The sequence below is a fragment of the Aythya marila genome (genome assembly GCF_965140915.1).
Source record: "Aythya marila genome assembly, chromosome: 1".
NCBI lineage: Eukaryota > Metazoa > Chordata > Aves > Anseriformes > Anatidae > Aythya > Aythya marila.
This window is the reverse complement of record NC_139042.1, coordinates 83,193,303-83,217,089: the sequence shown is the minus strand read 5'-3', so window position 1 is coordinate 83,217,089 and position 23,787 is coordinate 83,193,303. Positions and strand designations below refer to the sequence as shown.

General features: G+C 37.5%; 1 protein-coding gene across 1 annotated transcript in view; it reads left to right on the top strand.

The window, feature by feature from the left end:
• The first annotated feature begins 746 nt into the window (after positions 1-746).
• Positions 747-23,787, top strand: part of APOO (apolipoprotein O) — a 30,925-nt gene continuing 7,884 nt past the window's right edge. The window contains exons 1-7 of the mRNA XM_082784930.1: positions 747-835; positions 4,136-4,246; positions 6,621-6,740; positions 10,045-10,099; positions 11,103-11,198; positions 13,960-14,051; positions 20,005-20,112. Coding sequence (XP_082641056.1) covers positions 827-835; positions 4,136-4,246; positions 6,621-6,740; positions 10,045-10,099; positions 11,103-11,198; positions 13,960-14,051; positions 20,005-20,112 — 591 coding nt within the window. The 5' untranslated portion in view covers positions 747-826. The remainder of the gene's footprint in view (positions 836-4,135; positions 4,247-6,620; positions 6,741-10,044; positions 10,100-11,102; positions 11,199-13,959; positions 14,052-20,004; positions 20,113-23,787) is intronic.

Below are 23,787 nucleotides of genomic sequence, written 5' to 3'. Positions count from 1 at the left end.
TCATGCTGAAGGCTCATAGTCTTCCTCTCCCCCTTTGTACTTACTTGGCACCATGCCAAGTTTATAGAACATTCTCTGCAGGTCTTGTCTCCCAGCTGTCCTTCAGCTTCTTTTTCCTTCCTCTTAATCTCTCGGCCCCCCCTAACCAGATACCAAAGATCCGCATAGTATCCCATAACAGTCACTAGTTGTTATCAGTTGTTCTGAAACTCCCAGACATCAAACACAAACAGCTTTCTTATTTGACGCTTCACGAGTAATTAAAACATTCTTCCCCAGCCATTCACAGACACATCTATAGCAGTGTTAAGTTAATCTCGAAGAAGACAGGAAAAAAAAAAGGCTGTAACTGTTAGAAATAGAAGTCCGGAATAACAAAGTAAACAGGTTCATAAATTTAAGGAGTATTTTCTGAAGACTTGATAAATTGACTAGAATGAGGGGGAGACTGGGACACACTGCATCTGTGGTTCAAGAATTAAATTGCCAGTGCAGGGCCCAGAGGCAGACAGGATTCAAACAGAATTGTTCTTCATGGACACGAATTGTTAAAACATTCCTCACAATCTTAAAGCGAGTTTTTCACCGCTACTGAAAATTAAGGGTATTCAGTAAATGAAAGTCGCTTTGTGCACATCTGTGTGCGCTGAGGGGAGGCAGAGGCAGTTTCTCTCCCCGCCCCCCCACCGCCCGGCCGCCGCCATCTTGGGGGCCGGGTCCCGGCGCTGCGGGCGGGGCCACGCGCGGCGCGTGACGTCACGGCGGGGCTCCCCCGGCCCGCCGCTCAGCGGCGCGCGGCCTGGTGACGTCACAGCGCGGCGACACCATGCTCAAGGTGAGGCGGCCGCGAGCGGCCGGGAACGGTCCCGGGCGACCGTTGGCGACCGTTGGCGACCGTTGGCGGCCGTTGGCGACCCGGGGGGGGAGGGGAGGGGGGTGAAAGGCGATGAGGCAGGTGGAGCATGCAGGGTTCGGGGGTGATTCCCTCAGGAGCCATCCCGTGCCTACGCGTGAAGGTGGATTCTCCACTTCGAAAAACAAAACGAAACAAAAGCTGTCAGGAAACCCGCTCTGGTGCTCTTCAGTTAACGTGAACCCGCAGCACCGCCCAGGCAGAATCGTGTTGGTTTGGGTTTTTAGCCTGCTGAGCAGCTGCAAGGCGAGCAGAAGGCACGGTGACACCAAGATGTTTTGCTGAGCCCCTCGGCTTGGCGATATCTGGTTACCGTGGAATTAAGGGGCGAGGGCCTAAAGGTTATGCTGTGCCCGTGTGTATATACACCGCTGCGGTGCTGGTCCTGTCTGTCCCGTAAGCGTAGCTGATCTAGAGGACCACTGCAGTATAGCGAGAACCATGCATTTAAGGAGGCGTTAATCTTGCACTTCTATGGGCTAATTTCATTTTCTTGTTTAACATATAAACTTGAAACCTTTGGTAACTACCTGCACTGCCATATTTTGATCAATATGAACAGTGGAAGTTTCTATTTGAGCAGTCGCTTTGGGAAACCAAGTTGGTTCCATTCTTAGGCTCCGCTGTTTGCATGCATATTAACATAAAAAGCACAATTATTTAAAAGCATTTGAACTTGCTACTTCTGGTGACATTTAGATAACTTTCAAACAATGTAAATGGTGTTAAATAGCAGAAAACCCCACACCTGCTGTCTAACACAGTAGACTGGATTTGCTTGTCCTAAACAGAAGTTTTCAACAATGAATTATACTTTAATTAAAGTTTTATTTTGGAGATGTTGCTGGCTGTTGTTGTTTTTAATACAGGAAACATGTGTGGTAGCATTACCCTGAAGAAGATGATGTAAAAACTGTTCATGTGTATTCACATAACAGGCTTCTGCCATATTCAGGAATTATATTTTATATACTTGTATTTTTGAGTGGCTCTCTGAAGTTATATTTTTCAAGGCTTATTCCAAAAGGTTTCCCCGCTGCTAAACTCTTTGGAGTGTGGTATATGCCACTGATGGAATAGCAGTTCTGACAAAGCTATTTGGAGTTTATTAGACTTGCTTGAAATTTAGGTTCACACAAAATGTTTCCACTGAACATGGCTGTTAGGTGCAGTTGAAATAAATCTGAAACTGCTTTGAGGAAAGTGGATGGAGTGAAGAATATCCCGATGTCTTTTTTAGCCACATGTTTTGTTCATAAGCATTTGAGAAATCACAGAAAGTAATATTTTACTAAAAGCATATTTTTCAGAATGAAAATGCATTTCAGATTCTTGCCGTTTCGGTGGCAGAACAGTTTTGCAGTGAGAAAAGGAAAGAATGAGGAAATATATTCTACAATTCTTACTGGTTAGTGGTGTTCATGCAGCTTGGCTAATGAAAGTACGTGACCAGTCTTGAAGCAAGCACTTTTGCAGACTTTTCACGTCTTTCGTTGGCTGTGAAACTGAGCTGACCCGGTGGTCTTTGTGGTGTTTCATTATTGTGCTGTAATAATGTGTCCATAAACACAAATAAGGTAAAACTTCCCCTTTAAGGAAGTTTTTCCATACCTTCTGATCCATCAGATCCCTTATGTTTTTCTGAAAAGCAGGCCTACGACCTAGTTCTTGTGTGCTGTTTCTCTGCCTGTAGATGAACGTTTTCAGAAAGCTCAACAATTACATATTCTATTTTTGAATTTGAAGGAGTCTCTTGGTTACGTTACATGCTTAATACATAGATATATATTCAATTTGCAAAGCAGTGGGAGAAATACTGATCTGCGTGCAATGAAAATGTAGCCTGAATAACATTAAAGCTGTTTCCTGGAAGTTCTGCAGTGGGCAGAAACAGCTTCAGAAGTCATGCAGCTACTAAGTCAGTTGTCGTGAAATATGAATCGATTTGATCACGGCTTCAGTTTCACAAGCAGCTAGGTCAGTGCAACGTACCCTTACAATTACTGACGAGGAAGAGGTCTTGCTGCCTTCTCCTCCTTCATCCCCTCTTTCCTGGTCATGCAGCCCTCTAGTGCTTGTCAGCATGAATAGGTTCACAGACAGATTCAACTCTCTAACCCACACAAAGCTCTCTTCTTTTGCAGGGCAGATCTTTTGCCAAAAGGGCGAGGTGAATTGCCTTGGGGTGGAAACGTCCGGCCACCAAAGCTAGGGCCAGGTGGGCAGCAGGACTGCTCGGAATGGATGCTGTGGGCAGAACCAGACCTTTCCAGTCTGGTGGGCGCAGGCAATTAGGTTCACTCGTGTTGTGACCTGATCCAACCAAACACGGGCTGCTGTAACGCTGCACATCTAAGGCACAGGTTGATCTGAGTAGTAACGAGAGTGTGAGGCACTGAAAGGTTTCCCGTCTGAACTGCGTTTCTTGAGTAAAGCATTGCTATTAATAAGGATAGGCATTTGCTGGAAAATGTTTTTCTGTGCATTCTTTATTTGCTACACAGCTAAGACTTTTATCTTCCATTTTTTGTTAAAGCATTCTCTTCTGCAAAGAAATATAACTTAGTGTAGGTCGTGAATCCAGGAATAATTGTATTCACTTTCCACGTTGTGGCTGAGAGTCTGGATGGAACCTGAAGTACTCAAAAACTGTCAAGTGTCTGACATGATGTGCTGTAATTCACATTTCTCACATAAAAGTAGGAGATGTTCCTAAAATTCTTAGAAATTGGTGATTACATTCCGATACTTTCAACTGTAGGTCTCATTTATTCTTTTCTGAAATCTAGATATAGACAATAACTAGAAATAAGATGCTGAACTCTTTGGTACTAAAAGCAGAAAAATGGGAGAGTTATGGACATTCATAAAGTTGTTAAAATATGAATATTGTATTGTTAATGTCTATACTGGCAAAATTGTCAAATTATATTTCACATGAGAGAAAACAAGAAGTTTTTGTGAGATGAAAACCAATGAGGTCAGCATTTATATCTACTTCTCCTTCAGCATTAGGTTTTTCTGAAAAATGTGGGTGTTATCATATGAGTGCCTGACAGCATTAGATTTTGTACCACTGACCTTCCTTTCTCCCAACTTCCAAGCATTTTAATTCATCTTTTATTACCATATACTGGGGCATACACATTGTCTGTGTGGGGTATGTTTAATGCCATTTTGTTTGGACTCAGTTATTTGCTTGTCCTCCCATAATGTTTCTAGGTACTTCGGCTGGGGGCCACCCCTGTAAGCCTGAGCTTGCTCTCTATCCAAGTTTATGCTTCCTCTTCAGAGAAAGAAACTGCCAAAAAAGAGTTGCTGAAAATTGATGAGGTAAGTATGGTTAGAGCCCTAGTGCAGAAACATCTGCAGAATTCTGAAAGATGACACACTTTGACGCATGAAACCAGTTAGGTACTTCTCTTTACTGCTTAGCTTCTTAGTTTCTTACCTTTAAACTTGCTTCTCAATTTTCTATATTAGAGATGTTGATATGGCTGTGCTTATTTTTTTTTTAATTTTTATTTTTTAAACCTGAGGGCTGCATCTGATGTCTACTGCTTGATAGTGTAGACTTGTTTCGGAAGTTACCTTTCCATGTTTGTGGATTTACCAGCGATCATGTGGATTTTAAATCCATGGGACTATCTTCTTTGCATTTTGTCCAAGAAACACCATATATTTAAAATTAGAATTCACGAATAGTATTTGTAATAAGATGCCATTCATATTTTCCAGTAAAACAGCAAAGTCAATAGTTTTTGTTTTACTAAAAATACAGTAATTCTAATTTTTTCAGGCAAAATTACTTGCCCTGGTAATGCTTTGAATCCTGTGTTGCAGCTTACAGGCTATGCTGCATCTGCACAGAATTAAATAACTGCCTTGCTTTTCAGCATTCAGAGCTAACTAACAAGAAGTACGATAAGCAATAGTATTGATTTTTCTTCTCTGAAGTGTTACGGATGTTTTGGTTACATCACAACCAGAGCTATAAGGCACACTTTTAACTGTAGCGTAGTGACTCACCGGCATTGTTGCATAAGCTTTTAACAATCTCCAGCATTAAAAGACTTTTTTTTTTTTTGTAATTCATAACTAAATATGGCTTTATATACATGAGAGTTTATAGTTATTTTATAATTTTGAGTACTTACACGTAAGTGTTAGACAAGCAGTGAAACTAAATGAAACTAATTTTAGTGCATATGTAGGTCTTTTGGATGTGCTGGCATCAGCAGTTTACATACGCAATTTGAGAGGATCAATAGTCGGAGCAACCTCCTGGCTTCACCTCGGTGAAGTAACCTTAGCTTGGGCTTCTCCGTGCCCTGTGCCGCCACTGGCATGAGTCAGTGATGAGGCAGCAGGCTGAAGTTGTGTGTGTGCTGAATAATTGGCTTCCTGATCAGCTTCAGCAGAGCAGAATGTGCAGCAGTGGATTTCTGGTGGCCATTCTTAACATTCAGCGTATGTTAATTGGGATCTGCCAGCTGTCCAGTTTTATAAAATGTATGGGAATTGCATTATCTCTGAGACTTCTCTTCTAGTGTCAGACATGTCCATTAGGATGTCTAACAGGATCAAAGTTAAACTGGTTGTGAGAACGATTGCCAGAGGTGACCAGATTTCCAAGGGAAATGAGACTTCAAATGCGTGTCTTTTAAAATATTGTGGGAAATCCAGCTGCACAGATTGACACAGAATTTGTCAAAGAATATGACAATATGTATCTTGTTACAGTTAGCAGCATTTTTTATTACTGTAGAGACACTATTATTATCCAACTTGTCTTGAAAAGAGGTCTAGCTGTGCTTTGAAGCAGCAATGTGTGTCAACATTAATTGAGAATAAACTGCCAAAAACATTAGTTTAAAATAAACTCCCAAAGTAGATGTGGTATAAAATAGAATCTTTTCATTCTAAACATCAGTGCAGGATATAAACTGCTAGGAATAGTTTTCATTTTCATTTGAACTTTGCTGTTCAATATTGTGGACTTAGTTGTTTGGTTTTTTTTAAGTGAAATACAATAATCTTAAATAGGTTCAGGTAATTGTAATAAATACATTGTGATGTTAAACCCTGAACACTGTGTTTTTGTATTTACTACATGAAGATGCCCATTGCTCTTCAGGTGGGTGTTACAGTTCCTATTTGCTCAGCCATATGGTGCTGTTGGTGCTGGCGGTTGCTAATGCGGTTAATGACTGCAACATTGGAATGCAGTACCATTTTCCTGCTTGTCACAGCCAAATTTATAGTGGATGTTACCTTTGTTAGAAACAACTTAGCCTCTTTAATGATGGCTTGTACAAATATAGAAGATGATCGATTGTGATTTCAGAGTTCTAGTACATGTAGTATGTTAGCTGGGAACCAGAAGTGCTGATTAAGACCAGAAACATTTTGCACAATTATGTTTTGTCTTCTTATTAATCTGGTTTAATATTAATTTATAACCTGTGACTTGGATCATATAGCAGCTATGGATGAATTGTGTAGCAATTAAAGTCATCTTCATCATAATGTATAATTAAACTTTGCTCATAATGCTTGTCTCACAGCTGTACCTGAATTTATATTATGCATTGTTTATACAGTAAGCACCATGTTAGGTGTTCTCTGGTTAGGCTGTTCATACCCTGAAGACTTACTTACACAATTACACCTCTGTTTTTAACCTCTTGTTTGCTAATATTCACAGCTGTCACTCTACTCCTCTCCAGCTCGTGAGACTAAATATGTGGAGAATCCACAAACCCAATTGGAAGAGGGGGTTTCACATTTACGGCATGCTATGGAGCCATACACAGCCTGGTGTCAGGTATAATGGTTTTGTGTTGCATCTGGTAGTGGTTTGGTGGTAAGGGTCAAGCTGGGTTTTGGTTTTAGATGCATAATTAATAGACAACAGCAAAAAAAAAAAAAATTAGAAAAAAAATAATAGCTATACAAGCGTTCTTCCAAAGTGCTGCATGACTTAAAGTTTTCCACAATTCAGCTCATATTTACCCCCTTTTCGCATGTAAATTGCTTCTTTCTATTAATTTGCTGAATTAAACCTCTGCTTTTTCACATTTTCTGTCCCTCGAAAAAAATAACTAACTAAAGCTTAGAATTGCTTTCTGTAACACTTTTTAAGTGGTTAACTTCTGTAAGGTAGTTACAGGGAAGTAGTTATCAGGGAACAAAGTTACTTGAGAGGTTGATAATTAACTTCGTAAACTGAGAATCAGCTGCTGTTGCTGGAAGAGCTGATGTCTCCACAAACAAATCTTCCCCGTGGCTTTATTTTCTTTTTTCACAACAGGAAAAGCTTATTGTTTTGGAGTATCATTTCAGGTTAGCTTTCTGATAACGTTTGTAAAATGTTTTTTAAGGTAACATTACCTTTAAAATAAATTTCCTGTGCAGGGAGTATTACAAAGCTTTTCAAAGTGCCTTCAGTGATAACTAGATATTAGAAACTTTTGTCTTTTTGATAAAAAATGTTCAAGTACCTAAAATGTTAAGCACACAAACACTAATCATGCAGAGTCAAAGTAACCCTTGTGTAGCAGGCCTTAAGACTGGCTAGTAAAAGCACTTATTTAAGAACTTGTGCCCAAGCCCATAATTGATACCAACTGGGATTTGGGCTGATACAAAGTCAGAGTATCAGCTTCAAACTCATCACCTGAATATTTTGTTTTGTATAGTTCACTAGCTGCCTACAATTCCATTTCTGTGTGTAAATTTCACAGTTGCCAATTTGTTAGGGTTGTGCCCTTTAGTATGTTACTCGCATCTAAATCCATGTGTCTTTACATTGTATGTCCTTCACCCCTATCCCTTAGCTTTTCATGCTGTGCTGAACACATTCGGTGTAGAATTTATTTCTTAAAACAAAACAAAACAAAAAACAAACAAACAAACAAAAAAAACCACAAACAGCAGTAACTTCAGTCAGGGGGAAAAATGTCTAAAAGAGGCAGTGGTAACATTCCACTCCTATATCCTGAAAAGCTATATTCTGAAAGTTGATAGTATCACAAGATGTGGGATACCTGGGTTTCCCTCCAGAAGAGGGAAAACTCTCTAGTTGCTACTCAGTGGCAAACATGACCTGGGTCTTAACCCAAAAACTTCTTTTATATTTTTATTAGGTATCATGTTGATAATAAACAGTCGTTAAATACAAAACTAGTCTGTGGAGCATAGAGGATAACTAGGATCTTTGCAATCAAGATCTAGAGTTAGACCAGTGAGTTGTATCATGGCTTTCTTGCTCTCTCCTGACCCGGTGAATGGTGGCGCTTACTTCTGAAGCAAGGGCATCCTTGTCATCTGGTTGCCTCTTGACAGCTTTAGGTGATGCTCCGCTTTGCACAGTGGCTGTCCCGAATCCTCTTAAGCTGCAAATTGTTCTTCCTGTTCTATACAGACACTCAGGATGTTCAGATCAGGGTGTCCTTTTGGCCTAGGAGTTCTGTGTTTTGGTACTAACAATACCGAAACTGTTTTGCAGAAATATTCAGGGTTATTCAGTCCGGTTACATGTTTCTAAACTGTCATCATCAGCAGAAGCACTGACTTCAGTTTTGAAGGGGAAGGGGAATTTTCCACAGTTTAGTTAGAGCTCTGACCTCCTAAATGCATGGGTTCTGTTTGGTTGCCTGTGGTAACTGTAACTGGGAATGGGATTTGAGACAAGTTCAGTTTCCCCATTGGACTGATTGCAGGTAAGCCCTGAACACTGCATCTGTCTCGCTGGCCTGTTGTCTTCCTATTTACCTTATTTATTTTTGTCTCATAAGATGTGCTCTTCTGCTTACACACAACAAACCATTTCCTGGCAGTGGTTTACTGACTCATTTTATGAAGAGAGCATGCAACCTGTATAGGCTTGGGATCATCATGCTTGCTTGACCATAGTCAGAGATCATTTTGGTTTTTACCCTCCCCCTACCTATGCTGAAAAAAATAACATTTTAGTTGTCTCTGAGTTGACTTTTTCCCCCCACTGGCTTTTAATAAGACCAACACCTATTTAAGGCTCTGTTGTGTGTCACATGCTAATGCTTTTTTTTTTTTCCCCATCACATTTTTGTTAGGTCACTATTGGCAATGAGGAAATGAAAGTTCTTCTAAAGATGATATCCACGTGCAGTATCTCAGACAATTGTTTTTATTTCTTCACAGATGCAGCTCAAGTGATATTGCAAGACCATTCTTTTTAGTTTTGGGCATACACGTTGATGAATTTGTTCCCTAATCAATAGACAGTCTTACACTGTTTAACCTCTAAAGGATTATTATCAAAATAACAGTTAGCAAGATTGCTTTTATTCTTTTTTTCTAACCTGATAAAAACTGAGGTGAATTCTGCATGTGTATGTTATATCTGCATATCTGTTATATCAGCATATTTCTGCCCAATTGTTTTGGACAGTGTAGGGGCATCTCTTTTTCCAAGTCACTTTGGAAATGTGTTTTTGTTAGATACAGCTCCTTGGAAAGGGTAGTGTAGCACCTTGCCAAATGAGTCATGTACCCCCTGTGAAGAGCTAGGAATGAGTCTGTTGCAGTGTCGTACTTCCCTTCTTTGCATTAACTCAAGTATTTTTTGCAATGATTAAATAAACTGAGAAATCTGAGGAAATCCCAAAATTCAGTTACTTGTTCAGGAACTCAATAAAATATTGAAGCAGACTTCAGTGTTTTGAGGTATTATACTTGATTGCTGTCCAAACACTACTTTGAGAAAAGTATGTATGTTACAGAAAATGTAATGTTGAGCAAACGTAGTCCTGTAAGTGTACGGGGGAAGTGGGAATAAATTAACTTTGTTGAGATGGGTAAAATTGGAACTGCGAAGGTGTTCTGTTTTTCCTCAGTTCCTTCATTGTTTTTGTGTATTAGTATAAAACAACTCAGTATTATTTCTTCTTTTGACAGAAATAACTGCAGCCAGGTTTTACAGGCCCAAGCCTACAAATGCATTACCGTTAGCTTAACCTGGAGGCTATCTTAGGGACCCCAATTTTTTTTTTATTCCTCTTTTTTTTTTGGTCAGATCAGTGAAAATCTGCAGTTAATTTACTTAATTGGTATCCATTTACCCTTGTTTTCTTTTCTTTTTTTTTTAGGATCTTTATGCCAAAGCTAAGCCCCAATTAGAAAAAGCTGTTGAGCGTGGTAGAGGTAAATCAGTTTAGTTTTCTTAACTAGCTATTTAAAATGCAGGACTGTACTCTCTCTTCTATTAAAAGGGAATTTCATTATGCATCATTCTGTAAGTTTCCTTGTTCCATTTGAGACTATTTTTCTGCGCACTATATATCAAATTAAGTTTCCTTTCTAGATCATTGCTATTCTAAACAATTAAAATGTGAGGTCTGCATCTATCGCAGCCAATGCCATTTAAAATGACAGACAAGAAAAAGAAGGAAAAAGGTTCTGACAAATTATTCCCAGTCAAAACCAAGCATAATTTACTGGTATTTGTGTGACTCAGCCCAGTAACTAAATCATACTTCGTGTTGGTTTACTTCTTTGGATCTCCTAAGAATTTTGAATTAATTCAAAGTAATTTTTGTTGATTTCTGTTTTGAGAGCATCCTTTCATAGTTAAGCTCATTGGGACTGGATGATATTTAGACCTTATTTCAGATACTGCGCCTCTATATTCCTGAATTTAATACTCTTAGTCTTTTGAACTCCCCTAATGGAAGGTTTTCCACAGTTTACCATTCCCCCATCAGATTCCCATCTTGAAGTGAGCTTTGTTTTTGCTGTGTCTTTCCTTTGTTCTGTGGTTTGTTTTTTGTACAGTGTTTCACTGAAACTAATTCTTGTTAACACGTAAATGCAAGAATCCACTTTGCAAGGGTTTTTATCACTAATTTGAAAAAGATAAAATCAAGATGCAAAAGAGCAAAGCAAAACAGATGGCCCAGGAGCAAAGGCAAAATCTTCTGTGAAAATTGTTAAATACAATACAATGTTCAGTTTCATTCATGTGTCACTAGAGAAGATCTCAGAGGCTTTGAATTTTATGCCAGCAGATCTAAAATGTGCATGATAGTTAAACGTGTTTTGATAACTCTTTTATGTTTAGTAACAGTTGCCAGCATGTATTGATGATTTCTTACCATAAAAACACTTTCACATTACATTAATGCACTGTGTTCTGACTTCTTTTCAGAGGGCTTTGAATTTCTGCAAAATCCCCCTGATGGATTTTATCCAAGGCTTGGTGTGATAGGTTTTGCTGGAATTCTTGGATTATTTCTTGCTAGAGGTAAGTGGGAACCTTTTGAACTGCTTATGGTTTAATTTAGGATAAATCACTTCTTTTTTTTTTGTTGTTGTTGTCGTTGTTACTAATTCTTAAATGTGACACATGAGATCTGACTTAGCTGTACAAGCATGTTTCTACAGTGTTCCTCCAATTATACAGAAGGTATAATGTAAAAGATGTATAATAACCAGTAATTATTGTTTATGAATACTGTATTTGTTACTGGAATCTAGTCTTTGATCTTTCTCGATTCTAGATTATTATAACAAAAGTGGGAAAGGATTTTTTTAGCCTAAAAATCTTTTTAATTTATGAAGTTATTGATCACATATTACTGTAGAACACTACAGAGGAATAAATTATAGTGAAACACATGGTTCCTGAATGATGATGCATGTACAATTAGTTGTGCATTCAAGTTCCTTCAAAGTATTGTGTGTCCAGGCACAGGGCTCCTGCATATGGTGATATCTAGGAAAATACTTGTGAATCGTGGGTGTACTATAGATATATACACTTTTTGTGACATAGAAATGTGATACAGATAATTTCATAACACTGGCTGAAGAAAGTAATACGTTTATGCTTTCACAGAAATAAAAACTATTTTAAGAAGTGTTAATTATGAAGAATATTTTGTATTTGTAGTGAAATATTCTTAATACAGTGAAACAAAGTAACAAGAAGAATGCTTGTAATAAAGGAACTGTGAAGTTGCAGAACTTAAATACTAGAGAGGACTTGCTTGGGTTAAAAATACATCTTAGTGGTCTCCATATGTGTTGAAGAAAGTGTGTGCTTGGTATTCAGAAATGGAAAACATTCTGTGAATATATGCGTTCCTATATGCAATCCTGAAAATATTCAAAGCATGTTTTTCCTAGCATATGATTTTGTATGAAGATCAAGGTCTCTAAACGTCTCTTAACTTCTAACATTTGATATTCTTTCTCTTCAAAGTCCTATTTCTCAAGTTACGTGGTTATGACTGAAATCAGTTTCCAGCTTTTACGACTGCAGCAAAGTTATAGGGAAAAATAGCCATTTTAGGGATGAATCTGAATGATTAGAGAGTCGTAAATTTAACAAAAAATCCTTTATTATTTATTTATTTTATTATTTAAATATCTGAGCCGTGAACCTTTTAGGACTGAAGCCCTGCTCTGTAAATTTTTGTCTGGTTATAGTTCAAAATACCGTTATTTCAAGAAGTTATTCAGGCTGTAAGAGAAAACGCCTCTTATTTTTGGTGCTACAGAAAGTTAGAACCAAATTTTTTTCCTTGTTCTTTCTTTTTTTTCTACCCTTCCTCCCCTTCATCTTCCTCCCCTTTTCCTTTCTTGCTCTCACTTTAAAGGTTGTCCTCTCGGAAGATACAGATCAAATCTTCCAGGTCTAACCACAACACTTGAAGGTATTGCTGCTAGCTAGGGAGGAAGTACTGTATTTGGAGTAGAGTCATTGTGCTTGGTTTAAAATGCTGTTGAATGTAGTTAGTTCTAATTTTGGTGAGTAGCACTGGACAGATACGGGAGTATTCCTGAGCTTCCTTCTAATGGATGTCTCCAGCAGGTAGCAGGCTGATGGAAAACACTAAGATCTTCAACTATTACTTTTATTCCTAAAGTAATACTGTAGGCACATTCTGAAGCACTATCAATAAGGAAGATTTTCTTATTCTCAGGTATTACAACAAAAGCATAATTTTTCTGGCTGTAAAGAGACAAACTTGCCTTTTCTGTGCTTTCTTATAGCTAACTGGTACCAAGTTTCCTTTTCATGAGACAGAAACATCACTTTCTGAAAGTCTGAGTTCTTTACCATTCAGTTCCTCATCTCATTATGAGCATATGTTGCAGGAACACTTTGGATATACATTTTTGCTTCAAAGTCCATTCTCTCCCTATTAGCATATATGGCTTTGCATATAGAACAGGCTGTTCTTTGAGGAAGAGAAACACTTCATCCTGACCCCTGTATGTCTGCTCTGTGACCCCATTTCCCTTTTTTCTGCTTTACTGCTTGCTTTGCTCCTATACCGGCTCTCATCTATATCCCTTTTTTGCCTTGATAAACTGCAGGGTGCCCTGTAGCCAATTCCGTGATACAGTTTCACTGGACAGCCAGGATATGTAACCTGTGGCCAAGTGTAGTAAAGGATGAACTTTTTAGGCAGTCAGATCATTTTAGACTTGTATATAATTGAATAGCGAGTTCAAACTGATTGAAATATTCAAATTTTACCTGGGGATTGAGTAGTGGGAATACAGCATAATTAGCTGTTAAGTAGCAGTTGTGGAAGTACCAATACTTGTGAGTCAAAGTAATTTACAAACTTTGTAGTAGAACTTTTCTTGTTCTGCTTAATGTATTGAAAGAATGCTGACCTAAGCTTTCTTTGCCTCAGTTTTTCATTTTGGTTTAGAAAAGAGTATCAGTTGGTATAATTCTCTTAAATATTTCTGAACTGTGACTAAATGACTTCATTATTTAGTGCCAAAATAAATTATGTATAACTATAGAAAATATAGTTGTAAGGTAAATTGTCACTTTGGAAAGATGTTAATGATTTTGTAAAAAGGTCACTGATCAGCATAATAATGTTTATTATGAAACCAGCTAAGCTGTATCTAAAAAAAATATGCTAAGCTCTATATTAAAAAAAATAAAATCTCACTGCTTATAAGTAAAAGTTGAGTAGGGCCACTCAGTTGTCTCAGTTAACATATATTCTAACAACATATTTTTTGTTGTGAAACAGGCTCAAAAATAAAGAAGTTGGTGTATCCTGCAGGCTTCATGGGTATTGGTGCTTCCATGTATTATCCTCAGCAAGCAGTTGCTGTTGCAAAGGTCAGTGACTATACCTTTTTTTTTGGAAAAGTGTCTTTTATTTTGTTTGTTGCTTCAAATTAACTGGTAATCCATTTTCGTAAAAGTCCTGTCTGCGTGCTTGACACTTAACAAGATAAGATTTTTCATGAAAAAACATGTAGTCTAGACTGAGAGAAAGTTGGGTATTCCATTTCTTTTAGTAAGTTTGTTTTTAAAAATCTGCGCAGAATCTTCAGTGTGAGGTACATAATCTTCCTTCTGAATCTTGAACCTCAAGTAATAAAACATTAAATAATGCTTAGCATGTACAATTTGCATGTTCAGTTACAATACTGAGGATGCCTGAAATGTCTTGAGAGCAACGGGAATAAAAGGGCTTAAAGAAAAAAAATTAAAAGGAGATTCTACAGAGAAATCGTAGGAACAACATTTTGACATAAGCATCATTAATTAGTTTTTCTGGGGTTTATTGGGTAGTTTTAAGAAAGATTGTATGCCCGTTCTGGAATGGGGTGAGAATTGTGCTGCTTATTGGATGCCTTTCCTGTTGTTGTATTCATTGTTTCATGCATGTACATGTTGTGCTATCTTCCAGTTACAGCGCCTTTCTGTGAAAGAAAGAACTGAAGTGACCAGACAATTACTTAAAGGCTCTGATGTCATTTCATGTGACTTGCTGTCCCTGCACTCTTAACTGTGCTGACTGAGATTCTTCAGTTCCACACCAAATTCTTTTTCAAATCTGGCCTTTAACCACTTGAAGTGCACATACCTTAGCGTATCAAAAATACTTTTTATTTGGTGCTTTGATTAATTGGCTTACAGATGGCTTGTGTTTGATGCGGAGATGTCAGGAAGAAAACACAATGTTCTCAAGAACATATGGTGTTCTTTGAAACCTGAAAGGTTTGAAAGGCCTAGGGAGAATTAAAAATGCTGTGTTTGAACTTTTACAGCACAGCGATACCCTCATCTTGGAAGGAATTTGTTACTGATGCTTCCAGAATTCAGATGCTCTAAATAGAGATTGGCTTATCCTCGGGGAGTGAAAATTATACAACTGGCAGGGGAAAAAGAAAACATTAAAATTTAAGAAGTGTAGACATTTCTGTTGGGAAATTTGAAATTCTATTTGTCTTCTGAACAGTGAAGTGGGAAATGATTAAATGGTGATCAAACTGATGTTATTGTTTTTAAAGAAGCTTAATTCAGTCTTAACTATGGATTTGCTACTAACAGCTTCACAATGCCTTGTTTATTTTACCATAACTTTGAAGTGTATGATTGCACTTTGATCAATTCACGGTTCTTAGTTCAACCATAACAAAAAATCCAGTGAGAGACCCTGAGCCTGGAACTTGATTGGAGTGGGTTTAGCTTTGTTGACTTGGGCAGGGCAATAGATGCAAGAGTTTGGAAACTTCTGTGGAAAGAGTGAAATCTTAGATATTGTTTTGGTTCCTCTAACCTCACACATGCTTTTCTTTCTTTAAACAAGCAACATTTAAGCATACCACATCTTACTATCTACTATTTTTATGCCTTAATCTGGAATCAGAAATACTTTCTTCTCTAGTAATTATTTTGAAATGTTTAGTAGCATTTGAAAAAAAGACCTGTAAGCGTAAGAAAGATGTCTGCAGGACAAAGTTTATGTGCCGAGTTAATAGAACACTATAGGAAGTATTCTGGAACACACATTTTAAGGTTTTTTTAATTTGCTTTTTATATTTTTTCTTCTATATTTGATTACTTCACTGATTTTCATTTGCGATGGAATTGTTCCCTTCATTTGGTAAACTTTTGGATTTGGCCGTACTTTTTTCCTTCCCACCTTTATTAATCATTTACCATTGGAAATAAAAAAACACAGTACACTTGCAGTTGAGGTACAACATGTGATACATCTGTCTGGAAGAAATCTTTTTTTCTTTGGCTAAGATGTCGAAGTTGTTAACTGAAGTCATAGCAATAGAGCTCAGTGTTGGCCAAATGTAGTTTTCAGACATTGTTTCTCTAACTGGAGATGGAAGAAATGCAAGGACTAGGTGTTTTTTATTTTTATTTTTGATTTTTTTCCATCCTTTCATAATCATTCTAGCAAATCGCAAATTTGCAAGGGATTTATTTCATCACTGCTAGCATTACTTTCATTTGTATAACTTTGAACTGTCTGAATGGTCAGACTGTTTCTGTGGTAAGGGAACTGAATTTAATACTAATGTTTATTTTGTTGTAGTGGAACTTTAACTAGTGTTTTGGAACTGCACTGTGTTCCAGCTAATCATAATAAATTTCAAAATGTTTTGTATTAACTGTGGTTTATCTTCCATCTGGAAAACTTTCCCATTATGAAGTTACTTAAATCAGTCTCTCTATCATTAGAATTATTATTTTTTTTCCTTGGTATTAGAAGTTCCATAAAGCAGCATGTGTTTTATGCTTGCTTCTTGAAAAATAAAACCCCCCTAATACAGAAGTTTGTTTCTTTGACAACAAAATAAATTATATTTGTATTTCTTTTGAAAGTACAACTCTTCCCTTGTCCAGTTTAGTCTGTAAGGCATAAACAGCTGTTGTGACACAACTGAGAGCATGGCACAATTACAGGAACTAAGAATTGAAAAGAAAGAGTTGGGGTCGTGTAGCCCATGTTCGCTGCAGGATGAAAGGCATGTAAAATTGTGCTATTGACAACTTCGTTAGCAGTATAAATGTGGAAAAGACTGCAGATGCTCAATTTAGTTTCTTAGCATACAATTTTGGTAAAGAATTGCTGGCTATAATTCAGCTTGATAATCTTGATGTACAGCATACCAAATATTTGATATTATATACTTACTATCTTGAGTGGAATAGGAGACGGAAGCTTGTTTGTATGTATATTTGGTCTTAGGAACTGCTGATGCCACCACAGCAGTATCTAATATGGGTATTTGTGGCCTAAGGTCGTTTTCAAAATATTGCAGAGTCTGTGCTGAGAACTGCTGAATCTGACTTTTGAACTTGTTTGTTCACATTTTAGCATACAGACTTTCTTACAGTGTTGCACTGAACAGAGGTGGTATGTTAGCATGTGCTAATTTAACACAAGCAAGCTAGAAATTATCTTCCAGAAACTCAGAATTCCAGATGACTATATGGAAAAGCATGTCCCTCTTTGAAAGGAACTCTTTGTATTAGTGTTCAAATGAACGGTTTGTATTGTTCCTGTGCCTTTTACTTTTCCTCGTTGGTACTGTCACTCACAAGAACTGTAGTGGCAACTGCAGTACCTGACTGTTTCCTCTTAAACTGCTCCATGGGGAAGAGAGGTATATGAAATGCAAAAGGTATGAGATAAAATACACAACCTCCAGTGTCATGTTTGTGAGAGTAATCATCAGGTGGTTATCAAAAACATCTTGGATATGTTCCTGCTGACCCTGTAACTTGCAGCTTACAGTCTCCCTAGAACTGTATTTCTCAACCCCATGTGAACTGTGAACCTGTGCGTGGGTCCAGCCTCTTGGGGGGGGTGTGCATGGTGTTGGAGCAGTGGTTGACCAGAGCAAAACAAACTTTGAGGGTTGCCGTAACTTACGATGCAGCCACTTTGCTCCAGCAATGTGAAGGGCCAGTTTCTCATTTAGGATAATTCATACTTGCCTTGATCATATGACTTCTATAATTAGAATATATTTATATTGTACTGTTAAGATTGAGCGTGTTTTTAAGCAGGAACACAAGATGGCTTATGGATACCTGTTGTTTCTCATTTTATGTTGATAGCCGTGCCCTCAATGACATTGCAGACCAAAACAAAAATCAAAAACAAACAAAAAAAAACACCAGCCTTCATTTGTTCATTTTTGTTTGTTTGTAGTAGTTACTTTCCAGTCCTGGTAGCTTTGCACTGCTTGTACTACTTGTTAGCGTTTCTCTTTTGCTAGCACTATCCTTCCAGCTGAGCCATAGGTTTTCAGAACTTGTTAGCTGAAGTACTGGAGAGTGAACACTCCTGAATACTGTACAAGAAAATAAATATTTATAACTGTAATGCCTGATTTTGGAGGTTTAACACATTCATTTCCAATGCAGTTGGTGTGCCTTTTGTCTGATGACCTTTATCACCTTCAAATATAGGAAAAACTCAGTGCATCACACAAACTCATTTAAAATCAAAAGACAATTATAATTGTCAAAGGCGGTTACAACTATGGTTGCTCTTGGTATTGAAAACATCCTACAGTTTGGATTTAGTTGTGACTCAGAAAAGTAGTTGCTGATTTGGGTTTGGGTTTCTGGTTTGTATTGTTTTAATTCTAAATACGTTCATTATTAAATAGCATCTTTAGTAAAGTGTGTGCAGATATGGCTGACTGTTGAGATCATCTGAGTTTCTCTATGACATGACACAGATTAAGGAACAAGGGATTTGTTGCTGAGATGTTGATGTCAGTTGCCTTGCAATGTGAATGTGTGATTTTAGTGTAGTAGTAGAAGGTCACACTGATGCTGCATAAAGCCTTTGGGCTTTGAATGCAACAATCTTGTGCATTTGTGGACATAAGCTCATCTAATATATATCTAAAATCCTTACTGATCTCAGTAGAGTTTTAACTGCTATCTGAAAATCACTCCACGATCTTTAATCTACTGCAAACTAGGTGTCCTTGTATGCAGTTTGTAAATGGGCAGGTTTGTATTTGCGCTCTACCTAAAATCTAACGCAGCACTGAAAGTCATGATACAAAGCTAGAGGTCTCAGCGTGGTTTGAAAACGTGTTGTGTGAGCTGCAGTACACAAAGGTGGTAACGTGACTTGCCCAGAAGTACATCTGTTATGGTGGTGGTGCACAACTGGTGTAGTTAATTTTTGTTCAGACAAAGGGAAGTGGTTCTTCACATTATGTGTGCCAAGTGGTAAAATTCCTCAGCACGTGATGTTTTGGATCCAAAAAAGTTGTTTTGGATCTAAAAAAAGTTATGCAGTGCTTATTAGGAGACAAGATGAGTTCATAGGAGAGAAATTCACTGGGCATGGTTATACATATAGAAATCGCCTCTGGCTAAGGAAATCTATGAGCAGCAAATTGTTGGAGACTGGAAGAAACGTAAGGAGAAGAAACACTTGCCCTGTTCTTGTAGTTTTCCGGCTTTGTCCTCTCTTGGAGATAGGGTGATAGCTTCTCATTTCTTGATACCATTTTTTTTTTTTAGTTTAATGTCTGTCTGTTTAATGTCTGTTGAGAAAATTGTCCCTTTTTATTTCCATTTTTTTTTGGTAAGAAAACATATTAATTTGAAAGTTAAGCCTTCAGACTGACTTGAGTCTGGAGCTCTAAAACCCTAATGCTCTTAAGTGTTAAGATGCTATGGATCGACGAATGCTATGAATATTATGGTTGCATATGATGCAAAGGGGCAGGAGATACTCTTGTATTAGACTTAGGGACTTTTCCCGTTATAAAATTATCTGTTGGTGTAAGATAGCAAACGTTGTCTTTCTTATGTCTTCGGTTTTGAAGTTTGACAGCTGCTTATTTATTATAGCCATCTATCCGCAAATCATGTCTTTCTTCTAAATTGCAAATAAAAAGAAACAAAGGAGTACTTCTGTTGTTCTGTCACAACAGTGAAAACTGTAAAACCGCAAACTAGTGACAAACTAAGTAGGGATATTTTGTCTTTAAAGCAGGTTTGGTCAAATTAAGAAACAATTTGCATATGTTAAATCTATTGAACATAGAATGCTAAGACTGTAAAATCCAGAATTGTTTCCATGCAGCATTATCCCAATCTTTTATACAGATATATTTCATGTAGTCTTCAAACAGTTTTTTTAGTAGATTGGCTTTTCTTATTCCTTATGTGTCACGTTGAGCTTAAGTGGGAAGATGTTACGGATCTTGGATTCTGAGATTTCTTCCACATGAACAATCTTCCTCGGATTATTAAATTCATGCTTTGTAATTATTTTGTTTCAAAGGTTGCTGGTACACAGGTGTATGACTGGAGTCTTCAGGGATATATTGCCGTAGAATCTCTTTGGAAGGATAATGCTAAGAAGAAGAAATCTGGGAAAAAAGATGATAAGGTAAGAAGTCGGAGGAACTTGATTTCTGGATTAGGAGAAAATATGGAAGAATACCAATAAGCACCAAGTTTCTTTTGAATCAGCTTTGAATCTGTGTCCCAGTGCAGTACTGAGTGCAGTCATTGCTGAAAGTTTCTGCTTTCCAGATACCCATTTGTTAAACATTGTTCTAACAGTCAGGTTAACATTCACATAGTCAATTTATTAGTTAGAACAGACAATAAAGATGAACGTTATCGTACAAGTTGCTTTTTTTTTTTTTTTCAGTCTGACATTACTTTCTTGCCTTTTTGAATGCTAAATTGATACTTTGCCTGTAGAGGTGGTCAAATATCATATACAACAGCAATGAATCGAAGGATTTTAGGGTTGTTTATCTATAGTTGTTTACTTCTATAAAATGCTACGTGTTGTGACTCGATAGTAATGTCTAGCGGAGCAGAATGCAGTGTCATAATTATGCTAGAGCAACTATTCATAAAACTGTAAGGAAAAAAGATTCTATTTTGCTGCTTTTAATGAATTATGAATTTCACTTTCTACAAAATACTAGCAAGTTTCAATATTAGTGCACTATGATCGGTTAAGGATACTTGCTGAAGGTTAGCATTGACTTGTGAAGACATGTTTTAATGTGCATTAAAAATGAACTTGCTTTAATGAACATTATACTATATAATGTCTAGGTCATAATTTATAACTTGCCTGAAGCTTCTGCAGTTAATTGTCTTAATGATGTTTTGTTTTTTTATCTGCTAGACATTTCTATTATCCCACAGGAACAAGCTGTCTCAATAGTTGTACCTCTCTGATACAGATAAACAAACTGACTTCTAAGAAATATATGTAGATGGCTCAGTGAATTGGAGTATAAAAGGCTGAAGAATTGTGTGAGTTGATAAAATATATTTGAGGGAGAGCCAGTAAGGTTTTCAGGGAATTTTTTAACTGAAGAAATAAAAATTCAGAAGTGTAACGTAAAGTTTCAGTGGTTTTAAATCCACTGCTAGACTTGTTGTATCTTTAATTCCTGATTTCTAAGCAAAAAGCTTGTTCTAAGCTGCTTCTGTTGATAAAAATTGCTGCCCTAGCAGCAGGCTGCTTCCCATCTCTTACTTTAGTTGTTTAAGGCAGCAAAGCAGAACTAAAAGGTGTTTTGAAAACAACTCTGAACCAGCAGAAAGCCTTGGTGTTTCACTATGGACCTTGTGATTGAGCCCTAGCTCAGAACTGGTAACAGCTCATCCTAGGTTGTCAGTGGTGTGTGGCTTTAATGGTGCTGTTCTGGGTTGTTGGAAACCAGAAGTCCTGTCTGACCAGAACAAGGTATTTGCAACCCAGAGGTCTAAGAAATGAGAAGGGTAGCCACTGAGGGGGAGATGCTTTGGAGAGGCAATTGCACTTGAGGTTGCAGGTATGGAACTGAGTTCTCTGGGTGGGTCTGGGTGTGGGAATAGTTCCAGACAAACAGGGTTGGAGAAATGCTCACATGTCCTATCAGATGCTGATCCTTTTGAGAATGGTCACCAGTTGAACACTGGTGGAGACCTTCATCAGTGGATACTCACCCTGTATTGGCCCCTGGACACTTGAGTAAATGTACTTGTGTAACTCTTTGAATAAACAAAGCTTAGTCAATCATATTGTACCTTTCGTAAAACCTAGGCTGTCAAAAAATGCATCAAAAAAATAAGCAACATTAAAATATTTCAGAAAGACAAACTGACAGCATTAGTAAGGTTTAGCTGAGCTTTTTATTTTATTGTGTCCTAGGCTTTCAAAAGGAAACACATGGTTGTTATTGGAAGGCGAAAACTTTTGAAGCTTTTATCTTATTATAAGGTTTATTCAAGCACTTGCTACCTCAGCAGAAAAACAAAGGGCATGTGAAATTGGAGAGACCACTAAGTAAACACAGCTCTTTCTCTTCCTCCTTGCAGAGTCTTTAAATCACACCCTTTAGATGCCAAAATGTTATTTGGACAAAAAAATGAAATCCCGTTGAACAATTTCCTTTTAAAGTTCATCTAACTGATCAGATGTTACTGTTAACTGTTGCCAGTTAACTTGGTGAATTAGGCAAGAGAAAAAAGAAAAATGTGACTAAAATGAAGAAGCAAGATGAATTGGATGGAATTTCCTGCATTTCAGAAGTTCAGTGATTGCTTACCACTGAAGTATGCAGCCTCTTTTTTATTATTATTATTTTTTTTTTTAGTTCTCTGAAGTTGTTAAAGAGAGGCTGTTGTCTCTATGCCTTCTAGAGAAGCCAAACAGCAGTTCAGAAGTTGGTGGAGTGAAAAGTGTTTCTGATGGGAGAAGTCTGCTGTGAAACTTCCTTTGGTCTGAGTTTGTGAAACAGTACGAAATATGTGGTTGAGAAGGTGTTTTGGTTTTGCAGGGGAAGGGAGAGGGAGATTTTGCTTTTTTGTTTGTTTTATTAAAGACCGTGCAGTACTGTTCTGTCAGGATGTGGTCAGTCACACTTAATAATGAAAGCCTCTACTTTTTTTGTATGTACAAGCATCAGCATGCCACTGCAGTGCAGAGAGGAAGTCTACCCAAGAAACACATTTTCAGTCTATCTCTAATGCTGTGTTATACTAGTACAAAAAAAAAGTACTTTTGGTTCATACAGCTGATAAGATTCAGCTAATCAGCATCAACTATTCCAGCAAAAGGATTTTGGTTACTGTGTTTTTATTGGAGCTTTTACTGGTATAGAAATGCCAAGGAAGAAAAATAAATACTTCTAACTCTCATGTACTAAAGTTGGCAAAGTTTTCTGGGACAAGTTCTACCCTAATTTTCTACCCTAATCTGGGACAAGTTCTGCCCTAATTTGGCAGCCTGGTGAAAGAATCATATTGGTTTTGTATATTTGTTCCTTATTGCCATAGTACGCACCTAGATTTCTTTCCTAGTAAAGGCAAATACAAATGTTCCTCTTGAGTTGTCGATACGGCTGTTGTAACCCATTTCATGAAACCATGCCAGGGCAAAAGATGTTATTTTTTGGTTTTGTGTCATTTGCTCTAGCATTTGCCTGTTACTACACAAAGGATCCCTGCAAATAGTCAAACAATATATGGGTGGCTCTTCTTGGCTCGTGATAATTTGTTACGCTGCTCATAATTTGTTTGATAGTCATAGGTACCACAGCTGCAAATAACTTCATGTTTGTGCAGCAGTGGGTCATTAAAATAGATGCAGTGTGTTAATTTTCTGAAGGTTTTATGAGGTAAAAAGCTATGCCAAACTGAGGTCATCATCAACTCCAATCTAAGTTCTGCCAAGAAAGATGAATTCCTGGATCTTCTGCTGCAACATTTTGAAACACTGGCTGGAGTCCCTCCATCCAGCAAGTCAGTCTGTAAAGTTGTGAATACACTATTTACAGTATAGACTTCTGGTATCCTGAAGCCAGCTCGTTGTGGGAAGTAGTTGTCAGGATGAAAGCTCTCTGGTAAAACTATGCAGGTATCATAAGTGACAATCTGTGTCCACATTTTTTATTTACAGAAGGATGAGACATTTTCCTAATAAGGGATGGCAGGAATAGTTATTTAGCTTCTGTATACATTACCTTGATATGAAGTGGACAACTTTACTACTTCTTCTTCCCAAAATAGAAGATGGTATAAGAAATGTAGCCGGCTTGTTGATAGGCCAGGT